Below are 17,115 nucleotides of genomic sequence, written 5' to 3'. Positions count from 1 at the left end.
AAAAGACCATTTTTAAGACTTACCTTTAAGTTCATAGGCATTTCCACTTTCAGTCCACCCTTAAGATAAGAAATTTTAATATTAGATACAGAAACATTTGGAATATTTGAAAGTAACTAAGTGACATATGTAGGTTATACAAAAAAAAAAAAAAAAGATTAGTTAAAGGTTATATACCAGCCAACTTTAAGTTGTGGTAAATTTTAAAATTGAAGTACAGAACCCTACAGTAGTCAAAAACAAGTCGGACGGCTCATCGATATAGGTGGGGCAAGAAATCTTTAAAATATACTTTCCAGATTAAAACCATTACAAGGAAGGAAACTGAACTTTTTAGTCCTTAAGCACACATGAGTGAGTAAAGATTTAATCCCCCCCTGCAGAGTGTCCCAAGAAACAAAGTGGAGTTGCTAGATTTAAAACACCTCATTTGGCAGGGTAGATTTCCAAACCACTGACCCTTCATTTCCTCCGGACAACTGCTCAGGCTTTCTAAATTAGAGTGCGTCCCCTTCCAAGTTCCAATAACACTTTTTATCATACTTAACTATCTTTGTGACCTCAAGGTTGTAGAGCATAAAAGGTAACCCCTTCCCCACACAACCTAATTCCAGAATTTCCTGTTTTTAATGCTACTCCACACTGTGGTATTTCTTAAAATTTCTTAGTTTTTCCTGGTTTTTATTTTTTAAAGACACAGAACAACCAAAAACAGTTTGCCACATAGCTAACATTTATTTGAAGAGTTTGCCCTCAAATAAAAAATGTTTGCAGTAAAAATACTGTATGCACTTATCTTTAAGAAAGCAACCACTCACAGAACTGTCCATTTATTATTAATGCTGAGCTTATCATTCATTACTGTGATGGAAAATCATAATTAAAAAAGTGGTTTTCTAATAAGCATCAAAAAAAATTCAGACCTGTATTCAAAATTTTCACAGAACAGTACTTCTAAGGAAACTGCATGCATTGTAATAAACTTAGCACAAAGTAAATTCAGGCATTTGTGTTTTAGAAAACATTAAAATGTTTTCACACAGATATTCTCTATGATATAGAGGTACAGAAAAATCATGTATAGATTGCTGATCCAATAGTACACATAGTCTTTTCTCAGGATAGAGACGCATAAGCAATCCCACCATGGTTATTTTAGATTCATGGGAAAATGCCAGTTTTTAAATTTGCTTACCATTTGAAGTGGACGCAATGATTTCATTTCTGTGGCAGAAATCTCAAAGAGCCCATGGTCTTCCTCCAGAACTGTAGCTTGCCCCTTAAAATTAATATCCGGGTAGGCAAGCCAACTAAATAAGAAATGAATGGTTTGTTAAAATATAATAGGAACACTTTAGTCTGGTCTTGTAACAGTTAAAAGTAAAAAGGGCTATCAAACAAACAAAACCCAAAAAACCAAAACAAAAAAAGCAGAATTACAACCAGTAAAACACATTTGAAATGACTTCACTAGACAGCATATAACAAGAGTTAATGCGTTACTCAGTACTCATATTCAAACACTGTAAGTCTATTATATGTACTCCAAGCGGTATGTATTACTTTTCTTAGAATTTTCTAATATTTAGGAGGTGTGACACCTTTGATTCAAGCACAATATAACTGGAAGGAAAAAAAATTCCACTATATATATGTATATATATATATATATTTTTTTTTTCTTTTATAATGGGGCAATCAGAGGTGGGATTCCACAAGGCATTTTACATCTTTTATTTTTCCACCCAATCAAGGCATTTTACATGTTTGACCCACATTTTTAGAATCAATAATCAGTTCAATTGGCTGCTGCAGAAACAGTATCTGAAATGAGATTCCCAAAAGACCCACCTACCTTGTAACTAAACTTGGTAATTACAGACATAGCTCATGGACACGATCAATTACTGGGTCTGCCCACAGTTGTAATCTGTGGTTGGGAGAGACGAAGAAAGATGTCCTACAGTGACCCCCCCAAATATCTATGCCAACGATCATCAGAGCAGATAAAAAAAGAGTGAAAGACAGAAAAGGAATCCATGTTGCAAAGGCATCACAGATTTGTGATTCAAGCTAATTTGGAACTAAATTAAGACTCAGCTCAGTCACACCCATAGTCCAAAAGATACCTTTGCAATCAGAAAGGCTTGCTATCAGACCCATGCTTACAAGCTGGTAGCCTGAAACAAACCATATAATTCCTCATTTATAAAATGAATCGCTCTACCTACCTCGCAGGAATACAATAAACAAAAAAAGCAACACGTGTCCAGCACTGTTGAGGCACTCAGTAACTACCGGCGCCAAGACACTCTTGAAATAGTTCAAGCTCCAGATATTTAGGCCAGAGACATGCTTTTATTTCTCAGTCCCAAAATTTGGTGGATGAAAACATGATGAATGCATCTCTCAAGAACTATGTCTGAGGATCTCTATCTGCTCCTGTGAGTCCTACAGCAAAGACTTAATTGGATCCAAAGGAAGACAGAATCTGTTTTAATCCCTGCAATGGTCTATCTCGAGTATCCAGGGGCACAAATAAAATTAACTAAGTATGTCACCCACTGAAATTTGAAGTAAAAAGTTAAATTTGGTGGCCATCAATCACTGTAATAACGAGAAACTGATACATACACTCCTGACTTCACAGCGAAGGACACAGATTTGGGGATATTCAGCTCTTCCAAATTGGGGACTGCTCGCTGTATATGGATAAGACAACACGCTGGGTCAGACTGTGGGCAAAGTTCTATCTCTGGAATGCTGCAATCCTGGAAAAAAAAAACTGGCTTTGAAATCATCTGGAGACACACACAATTCAATATTCTCAATACCCTGGACACACAATTACAATTATTCTCATTGTTCAGTTGAATTTCTTCACAAAAACAACATGAAGGAAATATTATTTCACTTAACCAGTTTTTTAAAATGAACTTTTTTCTAAGAAGTTACATTGATAACATGAAAATTATAAATACTATCGATTGAAAAAGTATTGCTCAATTTTTTCTGCTTTGTTTTTAAAAGTCTTATTCTATTAAGCAATCAATGTTCAGTTACCAAACTCCGTGAGTGCCAAGTCTTTAAGCCTTCCTTCTCAGAAGCATAACAAAGCCACAAGAAGGAAGGGAGTTCAATAAAAGCTGATCTCATGGGGGATATAAAAATAAATAACAGAGAGGCACACTACTCCCTCAGTGTGTTATCTAATTTACATGGACAAAAGAAGTAGGATTAGAAGTGAGGGTAAAGGAAATCTGTTTTCCTACTTGTGGGATTTTATTTATTTTAGTCCAAGTTGGTTTAAAGAAGAAAGGCATTATGAAATTTGACCCTACCCTCCATCACATATCCACTGCCACTATGTCCTGTCAAACCTTCCTTTAAAATTTCACTTACGTATCTCTCTTTTCTATTCCCACTGTCAAGGCCTTTCATCAAGGCTAAGACTTCAGTTATGGGCCTGTATCTCCCGTCAAGTACTAGCCACACTTCATACAGCTGGGCTTGTTAGAGAACACCACTTTCCTCATGACACTCCTTGGCTCAAAACCCAAGCATATCAAATTTACATTTGTTTGCCTTTTTACAACATGGCGCCAACCCAGTGACCCGTAGGAACTCCACGCAACTCTTCAGTCATACTGGTATCCATGCTCTCCCCACTCCCCTTTTTATATGGTCTCTCTTTGTAAATGTTTCCCCCACTGCAACTAAAGAGAGAATTTTCTATATTCTTACCTATGAAAATCTTCTAATAGTTAAGTTCTAACACAAAAAAGACCTTACCTTTGATTGTTAGGGAATCAAAGCTACAATTATTTTTCCCTTCTCTGAAATTACAGATGTGCTTCTGTCTGAACACACTAACTCCGTAATCATGAGTGTTTAATTATACAAACTTTCAGTAGTGTTAATCCTCACCTAGGACATTGTGAAATTCAAGTGATTATGCTTTAATGAAACAGGTAAATGCAGTAACAATCAGAGGTGACATTAGGCTGAACAATTGCATTTTTTATTATAATCAGTTTTGCCATTTATAACTGCAATTTTCTGATTTTTTAACCTTCTTCCAAACTGAGTTTTATTATTAATCATTCTTAATCATTCTTACTAATATGTATAAGCAAATTAATGTATTTTATTTTCAGAAATCTAGTTCTAAAATGCAATAAAGAGGCATAACCTAAAATATCCTTTAAAGTTTAAAAGTATATTTGTTTAAAATTTCATTTCAAACATAGTCAGAAACGTCCACAACAGTCACCTATCAATCTTCAAGGCTTTTGTTTGCTATTAATAATAGAGTTCTAGTAACATTATTTAAAATGCTGCCATATTAATGCTCCCCCAGGGATGTAAGTTACAGTAACAGAATACATAACTAAATGTCTCACACAAATAAGTTTCCTCTGCATTGTGTTATACAAACAATGCATGGGTGGTGTACTTTAAAAGAGAAAAAGCTAAAAGGCATTTGAGTCTGCCACAACACAGAAGGAAACAGCATAATGGAAAAAAGCATAATGATGACTAAAAAATGGAAAATAAACAAAAAGAAGAATGCTTATGTCCTCAGCCAGAGGACCAGTTTTTTCTTTAGTTAACTAAAAAAGATTTCACTGGTTAAGTTTTATCTTCTTCGTGGTGGCTATTCTCACGGAAATAATGTCTCTCTCAAGACTTGCATAATTCTTGATGGACCGAGGCAGTAAACACTAACAACTGAAGGGTACTTTATGGTAACCTAGCAACAATCAACAGTTTATTCTTAGTAAAGTTTGTATGGCTTCCTCCCCAACTTTTCTAGTCATAATATTAACTTTAGAAATATCTTGATGAAACCTGCAAGCTTCAACTATGAAAGCCTTTGTAGGAATGGAGGCAAAACTACAGGACAGAAACAATCAAGAATGGATTACAGTTAACAAAAACAATTAAGAAAACCTAATGGACTCCACCTCACATAAAATACCTTCAGTCCCTGATCTAACAGATCTCTCTCTTCTCGGCAAATTAATGAAGACAAAACTGAAGTAACTTCTGACCACTAAGAAAAACGTCAATCCTTTAAAAAAAATATAGGGCGCCTGGGTGGCTCAGTTGGTTAAGCGACTGCCTTCGGCTCAGGTCATGATCCTGGAGTCCCGGGATCGAGTCCCGCATCGGGCTCCCTGCTCGGCAGGGAGTCTGCTTCTCCCTCTGACCCTCCTCCCTCTCATGCTGTCTCTCATTCTCGCTCTCAAATAAATAAAATCTTAAAATATATATATATATATATTATTAAATGCACCATAAACAGTAATTTGCAATATTCACTTCTAATATTTGAGAAAAGAAACACTTGACTCAAGAATTACTGCGATGCTACCTCACCCCAATTATTTCTGGGAGCAAAGATGGCCCTTGAGCAGAATCTATAACTGCTGCTAACTGACGGTATCCTCTGCATCTATTCACAGCAAACTGAAGATATCACCATAGTACTATCTTTAAAGAACACCGAAGTTTTGACTACTCAGATTCGAGCAAATAAAAGATGGTGAAGCAAGATAAAGTTAGTTCTAGGCTTAGGCCTAGGCGAATCTGGAATGGTAATAGTCCCCATGAAAACGAAGCTATCAGTAGGTAGAATTTTGACAAGGTTGGAGAAAGGAAGCAGTTCGATGCCCAATTCTTACTTTGTAAAATGTTTAGAACAATGCTAATGCCTTTTCCATTCGATGCTCAATAGTTTTTCCTTCCTCACTGAAAGTTGCTAGCCTGTTCAAGACATGAGGGCATTCACACTGCAATTTAAAAAACGACTCTAAGAACAAACACTGGAAGAAGGAAAAAATGCAAGCAACACTTATTCTTTCTTTTAATATAGTCTAAGCAAATGGCAGGTGTGCAAATACTCATTTATATATCCATATTCAACAGCCTGAGGTTTTTTGCTTGATATTATTGTGGTTGGGCTTCTGGGTGGTGAGAAGGTTGCTGTTTTCAACAACTTATCTTTTTCCCCCACTGGGCTTGGCATGATGCCTGACATTCACAAAAAAGCACAAAAACATTAAATTACTTCAATCTTAGAACATTCTACCTACAAACAATTCATCTCAATCAGTTTCTAGTGAGTTAGCTAATTAAACGAGCACTCAAATGCTGCTTGCTGAGCTGAACTGCTCGCAGTTAAATTTTTCAGTGAAAACGAACACTGCCCCTCAATGCTGCAGCTACATCCATTCTCCTCGTAGTACCACCAACCTTGGCATCTAACACAGGCGGCTCTGCCAAGAACTTCTTCACATTTCCCACCCACCTAACCCGTTTACTCTCTCAAGATTCCAATCAGGTGCCACCTCCTCCAGGAGAGGTACCCCTTCTTTGTGCACCCCTAAAGGCAGAGCATGTGGTTATGTGACTCCGCTGTCCCTCCCCTCAACTTTAAGCGATCTTAAGTATGAAATCGTATCTCACTTGCATTTCCATTCCCCGTGCCTATCACAGTATTGGGCCCAAAAGCAGAACATAAATTTGTTAAGACACAGGCTTGTTTGCAGTATTCCAGGAAGTATTAATTCACATAAAATACATGCAGATACCCCTTTCGTGATGGCTTTTTCTGTACGCTATCTGCAACTATCAAGAACTTAATAACATCGGCCCAAATCATTGTGATAGGGTCCACCTAAATTTGTATATTTAAGCATATAAACAAAATCTCCACAACTTGAAAAAATATAGGGGCGCCCAGGTGGCTCAGTCGTTAAGCGTCTGCCTTCAGCTCAGGTGATGATCCCAGAGTCCTGGGATCGAGTGCAGCATGGGGCTCCCTGCTCTGCTTGGAGCCTGCTTCTCTCTCTCCCTCTGTCCCTCCCCCGCTCATGCTCACTCGTGCTCATGTTCTCTCTCACACGCACTCTGACAAATATATCTTTAAAAAAAGAAAAAAATATATATCTGTGACTGTCATATGCATAACTGTAATAAGTCACGTGCTCTTTTACTGCTGAAGGAACTCTTTAGAATACACTGGGAAAATTCTGTCCTTATCTGCAATCTGTCCTAATCACTAATTCACCTCTCCTCTAAACCACCACAGCACTTCTCATGAAATATTTTATTATACTGGGAGACCTTCCTCATGCAAGTATTAAATATTTTCTAAACAGAAAATAAAAAAGCAATACACCTTTCCTTTCTCTCCCCACTCCTCCTCCTCTATTTTTCACCTAACACTCATCACACACACACACACACACACACACACACACTCTCTCTCTCCTACACTCACGAGTGGAGATTATTAAAAAAAGATATTTGGAAATATCAGCTCTTTTCCTAAAGATGCATGGATGGTATATTCCTACCACTTTTAAAAGTGTGTGTGTGTGTGTGTATTGTGTGTGTTGTGTGCACACACACACATGTATCATGCACCATTTCATTTTATGGCCCAGATTACAGGTAACATTTTAAATTATCATTCACTCTAATACTTCATATGCATAAGTTCAAGATTATCATCAATATAATAAAGATTAGTAAAACTAGCACAAATATTAGCAATCACCGCTAAACACTGTGAGGCCAAAGTATAGCTTTACTACAAGACAAACAAAACAAAACAAAAATCAGGGAAAATCAATGGTTGTGTTACCTTTAAGACACGTTTGATAGAACCCAATACAAAGTCTCTCTGTGGATGCTTCCTGTTCTGAAGGATCCAGTCACGATTTAACACCTTTTCCCCTTCTTCCAGCACACATTTCTGACCCTGGAAATGTGGCTTCTCATACAAAATCCAGCTGACAAAATATAAAAGCATGATAGTTATAATTAATTTTCTAAGAAATGAGGCATAAAACAAATGATAGTCCATAGACCATCTCACCTACCTACCTTTTAAAAGCTGAGCTATTTTCCACCATTAGCACACAATTCCATTTTTGAAACAATGATATATGCTAATGTAAGTATAGATAAATAGCGTAAGAATAAAAGTGCATTACAACTTGGAAATAGTCCTGAACATAATCAATGCGTACGCTTATATACAGGTACACAAGCGCTTTCTAGATGGTATATAAACAAAGCCATACATTTCTATTAAAACAGCAGTTTAACAATTCCAAATTTTACATAAAATGGGAGCACACGTATCCCATTTTATCACATGAAAACAACACTACACCATACCACCTACATCATGAATATTGACCAGTGAGTAACTGAGACACCGGACAAAGAAATTTTGGCTCCAGCATGTCCAAGGGAAATGGTCAATAACAACTGAGGTTTTCCCTCATTTTTACACCATATAAAGAATCCTTCACTTCTTGACTATGTCAGCTATACAAATGACTAAGTATGTGGCCTTCACATTCCTTAGCATCCCACAGATTTTGAACTCACTTTCAAGGCTGTGCTTCATTCAACTCATGCCTTTAACTCAACTTGCCAAATCTATCCTGCTAATAGTGTAGTTTCAGGATGGTATTGATTGTATATATATATATTAGGTCTTGCTACTTATAGCTGGCTTTAAGCACTAAAAACAACCTATATTTTCTGTCACAGTAGATAAAGAGAACAATTATGTTATAAAACACTAATAATGTTTCAAAATATTCTGTCAAAAACCAGAGGAAAAGGAATGTGACTTCAATAAAAAATATAAAAAGCATAAACAGTAAGAAAATACACTTAGTTGGGAGAAACATGCTACAAAATTTTAAGAGATCTCTTACCAGCCCCTTACAACTTTTATCAGTACCCCATTCGGAAAGGACCATGATGTAGCATCAGGAATACTACAGTAGATCTCTTGCTTATATTTACTTCCATGGAGATCATAGATAACCATCTGCAACATACAGTAAGTAGGCACAATAACTAATTTTAAGAATGCATTTAAAATTCCAAAATGTCCTAGAATGTAGAAAATAAAATATCCTAAATATATAAAAGTAATTATTACTTTAGATGCTAAATCTGTGAGTAAAATAATCCCTTTTAAAGTCAGTTAAAAGTATTTACTTTAAACCCCCCAAACCTGAAAGTAACCTTACTTTTTTTTTTTTAAGTCAACTCTGTACCCAATGTGGGGCTTGAACTCACAACCCCAAGATCAAGAGTCGCCTGCCCTCCCAACTGAGCCAGCCAGATGCCCCTAAAGTAACTTTACTTTTCGTATCTTAGTCTATAAGAAACTTACCCTTACGGGGTGCCTGGGTGGCTCAGTCAGTTAAGCATCTGCCTTCAGCTCGGGTCATGATCTTAGGGTCCTGGAATCGAGGCCCACATCGGGCTCCTTGCTCAGTGGTGTCTGGCTCTCTCTCTCCCTCCCTCTACCTCATGCTCTCTCTTGCACTCTCTCTCAAATAAATAAAATCTTTTAAAAGAAAACCAAACAAACAAGAAAAGAAACTTATGCTTACCTTCCCAGGTCTTGGGTTACACCTCAAAATTTGTTTGTTAATATTCTGAAATAATAAAAGTGTAAGAAGGAAGCCTTAAAAAACATCAACAGAAAGATATAGTTCAATTTCTTAGCAGTCACAAATCTAATTTATCACATATTTACTTAGGGGCCATTAAATGCAAAGTGCACCTCTAGGTACTATAAGGAAAATGATGTGTTATTTGTGCCCTCAAGAAGCTTATAGCTACAAAGGGGGAAAACGATAGATCACACTCACATGACTCTTCTAAGTGAAGGACTAAGTTAAACTACAGGTAAAACACAAAAAAAGAAGCCAAGTGATGGCCATCAAGGGAAACGGCACCATCATGGAGGTCAGGTGATGGCACAGGGAGGCGCCCAAAGGCTTGTCTGAGCAAGTGATATGGAGAAGACCTTGAAAAACAGGATTTCAACAAATGAAGCAATGTGGCAGGTTGGGGTCAGGGAGTAGCACTAAAAAAACTTCCATGAAGAGAACATACTGAGGAAAAGTACAGTGGTAGGAAACACAGGGTGCATGACCAGAGCATGAGAAGACAAGGCTGGACAAACAGGACCTGGGTGTGTTGGAATGCAGTGAAGATGTTCCCCGTGACTTGGTAGGTGATGAAGAATCATTAAAGAAACATTTCTTCAAATCCCACCCTTTCTTTTTTTTAAAAAGACTTTGCCTTGCAAGCTACTGGTTGATATTCAAGTATATAACTATCTGATACTATGGTTATTCAAGGACTTTGGAATCCTAGAGAAAGTTCCATGATCTTGGGAATGCCAGAAAGGAAAGTCCCACGTTAAATGGATATATTCTATGTTAGACATTTAAATATTTCTAAGGCAAAGAATACATATAACTGAATTTCAAGGCATTTTCCAGTTATAATGCTTTCAGCTTTTTCTTTGAATTAGGCTGTTCATTGCCTTGCTTTGTACGAACAACATGAGCAATTATAGTGAGAGGACACTGTGAGGTTGTCACTTAAAATGTTTTAAAATATTAGGAAATATTTTACTGAGACACATAGGTTCAATGGTTCCAGTAACAAATTCCCTATATACAGTATCTTCAGAAATTCAAATGCTATCATTTAATTTAGCTTGAAAACTAAATATTAGCAAAGAACTGGGAAATAACCTGCTTCTCCCTTATGCCTCTTAAATTCTGACTAAGCAATTTTGTTTTCTCATTTTAACAGTCCAGCTAAAATACAGCAGTTCTGACACACTTCAATTAAAGGATAAAGTAACCTCTGATATATTTTTAAAACAATCCTTACACAACCTCAAAACACTGATTTTCTTAATAAGCTTTCAGATCATTTTATGACCCAAAGTACTACCTCACTAGTTAATAATCAAAGTAACTTACCTCTGTGAACAGGCTTAATCTGCCTGAGATGTCCTGAGCACTGAAGTATTTTGACACTGGTTCCTGAAAAATCCCACCAAATCGGGGTCCCTTCTCTGAGGAATGGGTTTTGGAAGTCTGCAAATACTGATGATAAGCACTCTTTAAAGAAGAATGTAGTTTGGAAGTAAGGTCAGATTTTTGTAGAAATGAAGCCTTTTCTGGCCACAGACCAACTTGCAGATTGGAGGTAGCAGGTTCATTTGACATTACATATGAATTCTTAGAAATTCCAGTCCTTTCCTGGCTATCATCGGGGTAAAATGCAATGGAAGGGTCTGGCCGCTTGAAGGCTTCCTTCCTCCTAGCTCTCAGGCTTCCTTTATGTAACGGTTCCTCCTCCTCCTCCTCGTCCTCCTCTTCCCCTACCCCCTGTCTGTCTTCATCAAAATTCATCTTTAAACGCTCTGATACAGACTGCAGAAGGGATAAAACAGAAGAGGGCTGGCTTGCACTCTCTCTTGATTTTGTGGAGCCATGGTGACCAGGTGAGACCTCGTTGGACAGAATGTCCTCCTGAGAACTGTCATCCTCATAAATGGGAGACAAAGCTAAGGGATAAATTTTGTACCTTTTGGCCTCCACTGATAAGAAAGATTCTGAACTATCACTATCAAATGTCTCACCTAATTTAGTATCCTTTTCAAAATGATGGACGAGGTCAGTTCTGCTCTCAGACCCCTCACATGCAAGAACAGGCATGCTGTCAGCAGATGTCTCAGGAAACAAGAGAGTGTGTGTTCTTCTTACTTCTGCGGTAGCACACGTGTCCTCATCTTGAAGGGGTTCTTCATATAATATAGTAAAGGAAGAATTTTCTTGTTCATCCTGAGAAATGAAGGCCAAGTTAGATTCTTCTTTTTCATCGCTATAATTATCATCCCTTATTTGGTTATCTACTGCAATAACAGATGTTCTTCTGTCTAGCTTCCCTATGGTACCCTCAGGTTGAAAATCCGGCATTGCTAAAACTGGGTAGCCTTCATAATCCTTACTTAATGTCGGTGATTCATATCCCCTGAAATAGGAGGAGGCAAGTCTGTTGTCACACGCTATCAAGGCTTCCTTTCTCTCAGGGGGATCTCTCTCCATTTCTCCAGCACTCTCTCCACCAGACTTTTGCGGGGTTTTTTCAGCTTCATATATGGGAGGCATGGCCTCTGCTTGTGTAACAGGCAAGTCCAGGTCTGTTCTGTATGCTTTCTGAATGTTTACCATTGTGGATAACACTTTGTGTTTCCTGAGAGCCTCATCAGAATCTTCTGGAGATATTCTTTCCATTTCTCTTGGAGAGGGCATGGACACAATCATGCCGAGGGTCTCTTTAGCCTCTCTCTTACATGGTTTTTCCATTTCTAAGGAGGCAGGGACTGTCGCCTTGTGAGCTTCTTCCACTTCTATCACTTCAGTTTCCCTAATACCTTCTCCAGCATCCTTTTGATAAGATATTTCCACCACAGGTCTTGCAGTCTTTCCAGTGATGCCTTCCACATCTTTTTCGTAGATATTTACCACTTCTAACATAATGGGCATAACCTCAGTTTTGTCCAGGTCCCCTTCAGCATCTCTTAGGTAAGTATCTTCCATTTCTAATCCAACAGGTATCACCTCAGTCTCAATATCCCCTTCAGCATCCTCTGGGTAAATATCTTCCATTTCTAATGTGGCAGGTATCACTTCAGGCTTTTCAGTAATCCCCTCAAAGTCTTTTTGGTAGACCTCTTCCATTTCTGACATAACTGCTGTGATCCCAGTCTTGCCAATATCACCTTCAGCATGCTTTTGGTAAATATTTTCCATTTCTAATCCAACAGGTATCACCTCAGTCTTTACAATATCCCCTTCAGCATCCTTTTGGTAAATATTTTCAATCTCTAATGTGGTAGGTATTATTTCAGTCTTTCTAGTAATTACCTCAGCATCTTTTTGGTAGATATTTTTCTCTTCTGAAATAACAGGCAGCATGTCAGTTTTGCCAAGATCTCCTTCAACATCCCTCTTCTTATAAGCTTTTTTCATTCCTAAAATGGCAGGTAATCCTTCAGTTTTTTCAATATACCTCTCAGCATCTACTTGGTATACCTCTCCCACTTTAAGAATGTCAGCTATTGGCTCAGTTTTTGTGATATTCAATTTGGCTTCCTTTTTATGTGCTCTTCCCATTTCTGACATAGGAGGGACTGCCTCATATTTCATAAAATTCAATTCAGCATCCATTTTGTTTGTTTCTCCCAGTTCTAACATGGAAGGTCTAAGCTCCATTTCCCCCATATTTACTTCAGTATCTTTCTTGTGTACTTTCCCTACTTCTGACGTTGTAAGGAGTGTGCTTTTATTATTGTGTCCCGGCAAGCTTTTTTCAGATATACACACAAGACTATCAGACAAACTGCTTTTGGATGTCCCAGGTACATGGAGGTCATCATTTGCAAATGGAGGCCATTTGAAATTTAATACAAGAGTTTTTGTATTCTCTGTCCCAGTTTTGTGATTATCCACACACTCTATTTCCACTTTCTCTTTAGAGTCCTCTTTGAAAAATAAATGTGTTTTTACCTTATTATCTAACCCTTTATGGGGTGTGTCTTTGGCTAGCAAAACAGTATCTGATTTCAGCAAATTTATACTATCAGACTGTCCAGCTCCATTTCCAGAAAACGGGGATTTTTGGTAGAGAACAATTTCTCTTCCTTTAATTGACTCTGTGTCATTAACTAAGTTACTTACAGAGCAGAATCTACCTAATACTTTATTTTCACTAATTTCACACGTGCTTTGATTTACTGCCTGTTCAGACACCAAGAACTCCCTTAATGTATCATGTGGCTTAACACTATCACTGTTCAGAATTCCTGAAGTATTAGCCTGAAGTTCAGAATCCCAGGTATCCTCAGTATCTTCAAAAGCTTCATTTGTCAAATTTTCTTGGGCTGAATAAATAATCTCATTGACTAATTCCCTAGCTTGATCTTCTAACAAACAAGATAAATTCATTCTATCAGAATCAAAAAGGAGACTCTTCTCACCAACTGTAGGTGAAACACAGACCTTTTCTTCCCCTCGGACAGCTGACCTGTTTTCCATGCCCTGCTCTTCCAAATGCTCCGTCAGTTGAATCCCGGTCAGTGTCACTTCTGATGGGTTTTTCTCACGGATGTCTTCTTTCAGAGTACCTGGATTCATTATGCCATCGATGGCTATATGCTCCCGGCAGGTAGCAACTCTGTGTTTGGATTTTAATTCTTCCCTGACAGAGTTAAAAATTTCACTAATCAATGTATCAGCCTTTCTCAGTAAACCACTTCTGAGGTCCAAAAGTTGGTCATGTGCTCTCCTCCTTGCTTCTGTGTGCTCAGTAGATGCTTCAGAACACTGCTGGCTTGAGCTGTTAACTGACGCTGGAGCCCCAGCAACTGCTCCAGTCTCCACTTCCATGGGATTGTCAAATTGGGCAGCAGTTGGGAAATCAAGAGATCCCTTCCCAGTAGGATTCCCAAAATGTTCCTCAAATGGGGTCACTTCTGACCCTGTTGGGACAGATGTTTCCAATTTCAAATAAGAGCTCTTAGGGTACAGCAGGTTAGTCAGAGAGGCACCTTCAGGTGTGGCATCTATGGTAACTTTTACAGAACTGAAATTATTTGGGGGGTTATGTGAACTTAAAACCACACTAACTTCTTCAGAGTTACTGGAGGAAGACATGTTATTAATACCCCCACTTAGGAAATGAGTATTCTCTTTCCTTCTATGAGATAAGGTTTTCTTTCCTGATTTCAGCACAGGAGCATTATGAAAGTGTGAATCCTCAGATGCAAATGCATTTTTTTCCGAACTTCTATCAGAATCCAGAAAAGGTGAATTTACTTTTGTGCTGTCAGTTTCTTGGAATTGTGGTGAAGCACTAGTTAGGTTGAGTTTTGCCATTTTTGAGAAACCAGAAATCTTTCTAGTCCCACAAATATCTGAAGGTTGATGAATCACACAAGCATGGGCTTCATAATTCTGTGCCATTTGCCTAGTGACTTTTTCATTACGAAGAGGAGGTAAAATCTCAGATGTATTACTTTTGGGAAAAGCAGGAAGATAAACTAAGGTTTCTGCCTCTGTTTCCTGAATACCTTGATATTTAGAGGCAGGAAGAGAAACTTCAGTTTGACAATTCTCTGCAAGGCCAGAAGTTGAATATTTTTCTTTTATCTCCTTATGATCCATCGATTGAAAACTTTTGTCCTGTTCAACCTCTTGGGAAGCTAATTCCGATAAAGTAAGCTTTCCTGGCATATCTGTAACTTCAAATGGAGAAGAAATTTTATCCTGAGAGATGTCTCTGGGCTCTGTTTGGGAAACAGCTATCTTGGAGAGGGCTACAGTGTTTTCTCTTCCAGACTGCAACTCAACAGGACCATTGTTCTGACCATCAACTTCCACTTTTGAGAAAATTTTGGCAATGTTAGGTTTGGTTTCCAAGGAAAGAGAATCAGACTTCTCTATGGCGCTCTTACTTGCTCTAGTGTTTGAAAGCATCAATTCTGCTTTAGTAAGGTCTTGAGATGAAATGGAACTGTGGTCCTCAGAGAGGCTTTCAGACTCCAATCTCGAGTCCACTCTGGTTACATGAACATCTCTGGCTGTAAGATCTAGTGGAACGTGGCATTTTTTGCCATCAGGAAGAACTTCCTTGGATTCAAGAGTTGCAGAGGCATGCCCAAGACGAAGGCAAGCAGGAGGCCTCTTCCCATCTGCTGCCTCAACACGATTTGCCACGTTTTCTTCTTGACACTGACTAGGCTGATTGGAAATATCAACAATGTTGACATCCCCAGTTTCAGTGAGCACAGAACATTCATCCTTTAAAACAGGAATATCTAACTTGCTTGGCATACCAACTCTGGAAACAAAGGTAGGAGATGAAATACTGAAATCTGATTTTTTACAGTCAAGGGTAAGAGATGTTCTGACACCAGGTGATGCTTTGGCTTGTTGAAGACTCTCAGAATCAAGAAGAGATTCTGAAATGTGCTTTCGGTTAGGTTCAAAATTCAGTTCAGGTGCTATTTTACTTTCTAAGCATGCTACAATGGCTGATTCACTGATGTGTTTTACAGAGGCAGGGTTGTTTTGATTTATTCTAACCATACGAGGCATTTTGCCATGTGGCCTAAAATCGGGCCTTCTGGCTTCTGTTATAAACTGGTCAGTATCTTTGGGTAATGGCTCAATTCTACCTTTCGGAGCTTTTATGAGACTTGAAGCTCTGGATTCACCAACCAAGGTGTTTTCTGTTTCTTGTCTGATTTTTCTAGCAGCCAAATTTTTCTGTGAGTCTTGGGCAGACAATCTATTTCCTTCATTTACAAGTTCTGTGTCTGTCACAGCATGTCTCTGAAGAGCAGGGATGTTGGTGTGATTGGCAGCCTGCTTTGCTGAGTTATCTGCGGTTTGCTTGTCAGAACACTTACTCTCTGGCAACTGTGGATCTTCGAGCCTAATTGATTTATTTGAACTTGGCAAACTTCCCTCTTTGGTAGTGTCGCTCCCATCAGATTTCCTACAAGAGAAGTCAGAAATAGCTGGGCTTACAGGCTCAACATGTTCTCTTTGCACCAAGGTCCCATCACTCATCACTGAGCTGACATCCTTCACTGTAGTTTCTGTTGTAGTTACCCCGTGAAAATCTGGACTGCAAGGAACTTTGCTACCATTACTTCCTATAAACAACGCTGAACATACCAAATTCCTGTCAGTCTGAGAAACTGGTGCACCATTTAAATGGTGCTGTGAATCAGATTCTCTAACAGAGCTGGAGTTAGTCCCAGAAGAAGGGGATGGCCTACTTCTCACAGGTCCCCCAAGATCATTTTTATTTAAAACATCCTTAGAAAAAGCAGTATTGGGCAAATCTGGGTTGTTTGTCAGATGGCTTTCTGTGTTAAGATTTATTTTGCTACAATCAGAGTCTTCTGACAGGCCTTTGAGCAAATGTCCTTTCGTAGATAAGTCCGTGCTAGCTGATGACAATGACGACGCCATCCTCGCCTCCGTCTCACTTCCAGGGCCAATGTGGATGCTTGTGCTAGAGTCAGAACTTTCATCTTCTCCGTCCGAGGGAGTCACAGTTTCCAATGCAGTCTGGTGCTTCAAATATTTCCTAATTTGCCTGGGGCCTCGATATGTTGCGTACGTTACTGACGGCCTCTCTGGTTTACATTGTCTGTAAAAAGCAACAGCATAACAGTATCAGGAAATACAG

The 17,115-nt window shown here is 38.5% G+C and overlaps 1 protein-coding gene across 2 annotated transcripts in view; it reads right to left on the bottom strand.

The window, feature by feature from the left end:
- The window catches only part of CRYBG3 (crystallin beta-gamma domain containing 3), a 106,100-nt gene that overhangs the window by 46,313 nt on the left and 42,672 nt on the right, over positions 1-17,115 (bottom strand). For both annotated transcript variants that reach the window (XM_064580542.1, XM_064580537.1), the window contains exons 4-10: positions 10,827-17,076; positions 9,435-9,479; positions 8,745-8,860; positions 7,655-7,802; positions 2,635-2,771; positions 1,196-1,310; positions 24-59 (exon numbers count right to left, since the gene is read on the bottom strand). In XM_064580542.1, coding sequence (XP_064436612.1) covers positions 24-59; positions 1,196-1,310; positions 2,635-2,771; positions 7,655-7,802; positions 8,745-8,860; positions 9,435-9,479; positions 10,827-17,076 — 6,847 coding nt within the window. The remainder of the gene's footprint in view (positions 1-23; positions 60-1,195; positions 1,311-2,634; positions 2,772-7,654; positions 7,803-8,744; positions 8,861-9,434; positions 9,480-10,826; positions 17,077-17,115) is intronic.

This window comes from Mirounga angustirostris, unplaced genomic scaffold (assembly GCF_029215605.1).
Source record: "Mirounga angustirostris isolate CCGP_5_RB_7025 unplaced genomic scaffold, mMirAng1.0.hap1 SCAF_1, whole genome shotgun sequence".
Classification (NCBI taxonomy): Eukaryota; Metazoa; Chordata; class Mammalia; order Carnivora; family Phocidae; genus Mirounga; species Mirounga angustirostris.
This window is presented reverse-complemented; position numbering and strand designations above follow the sequence as displayed.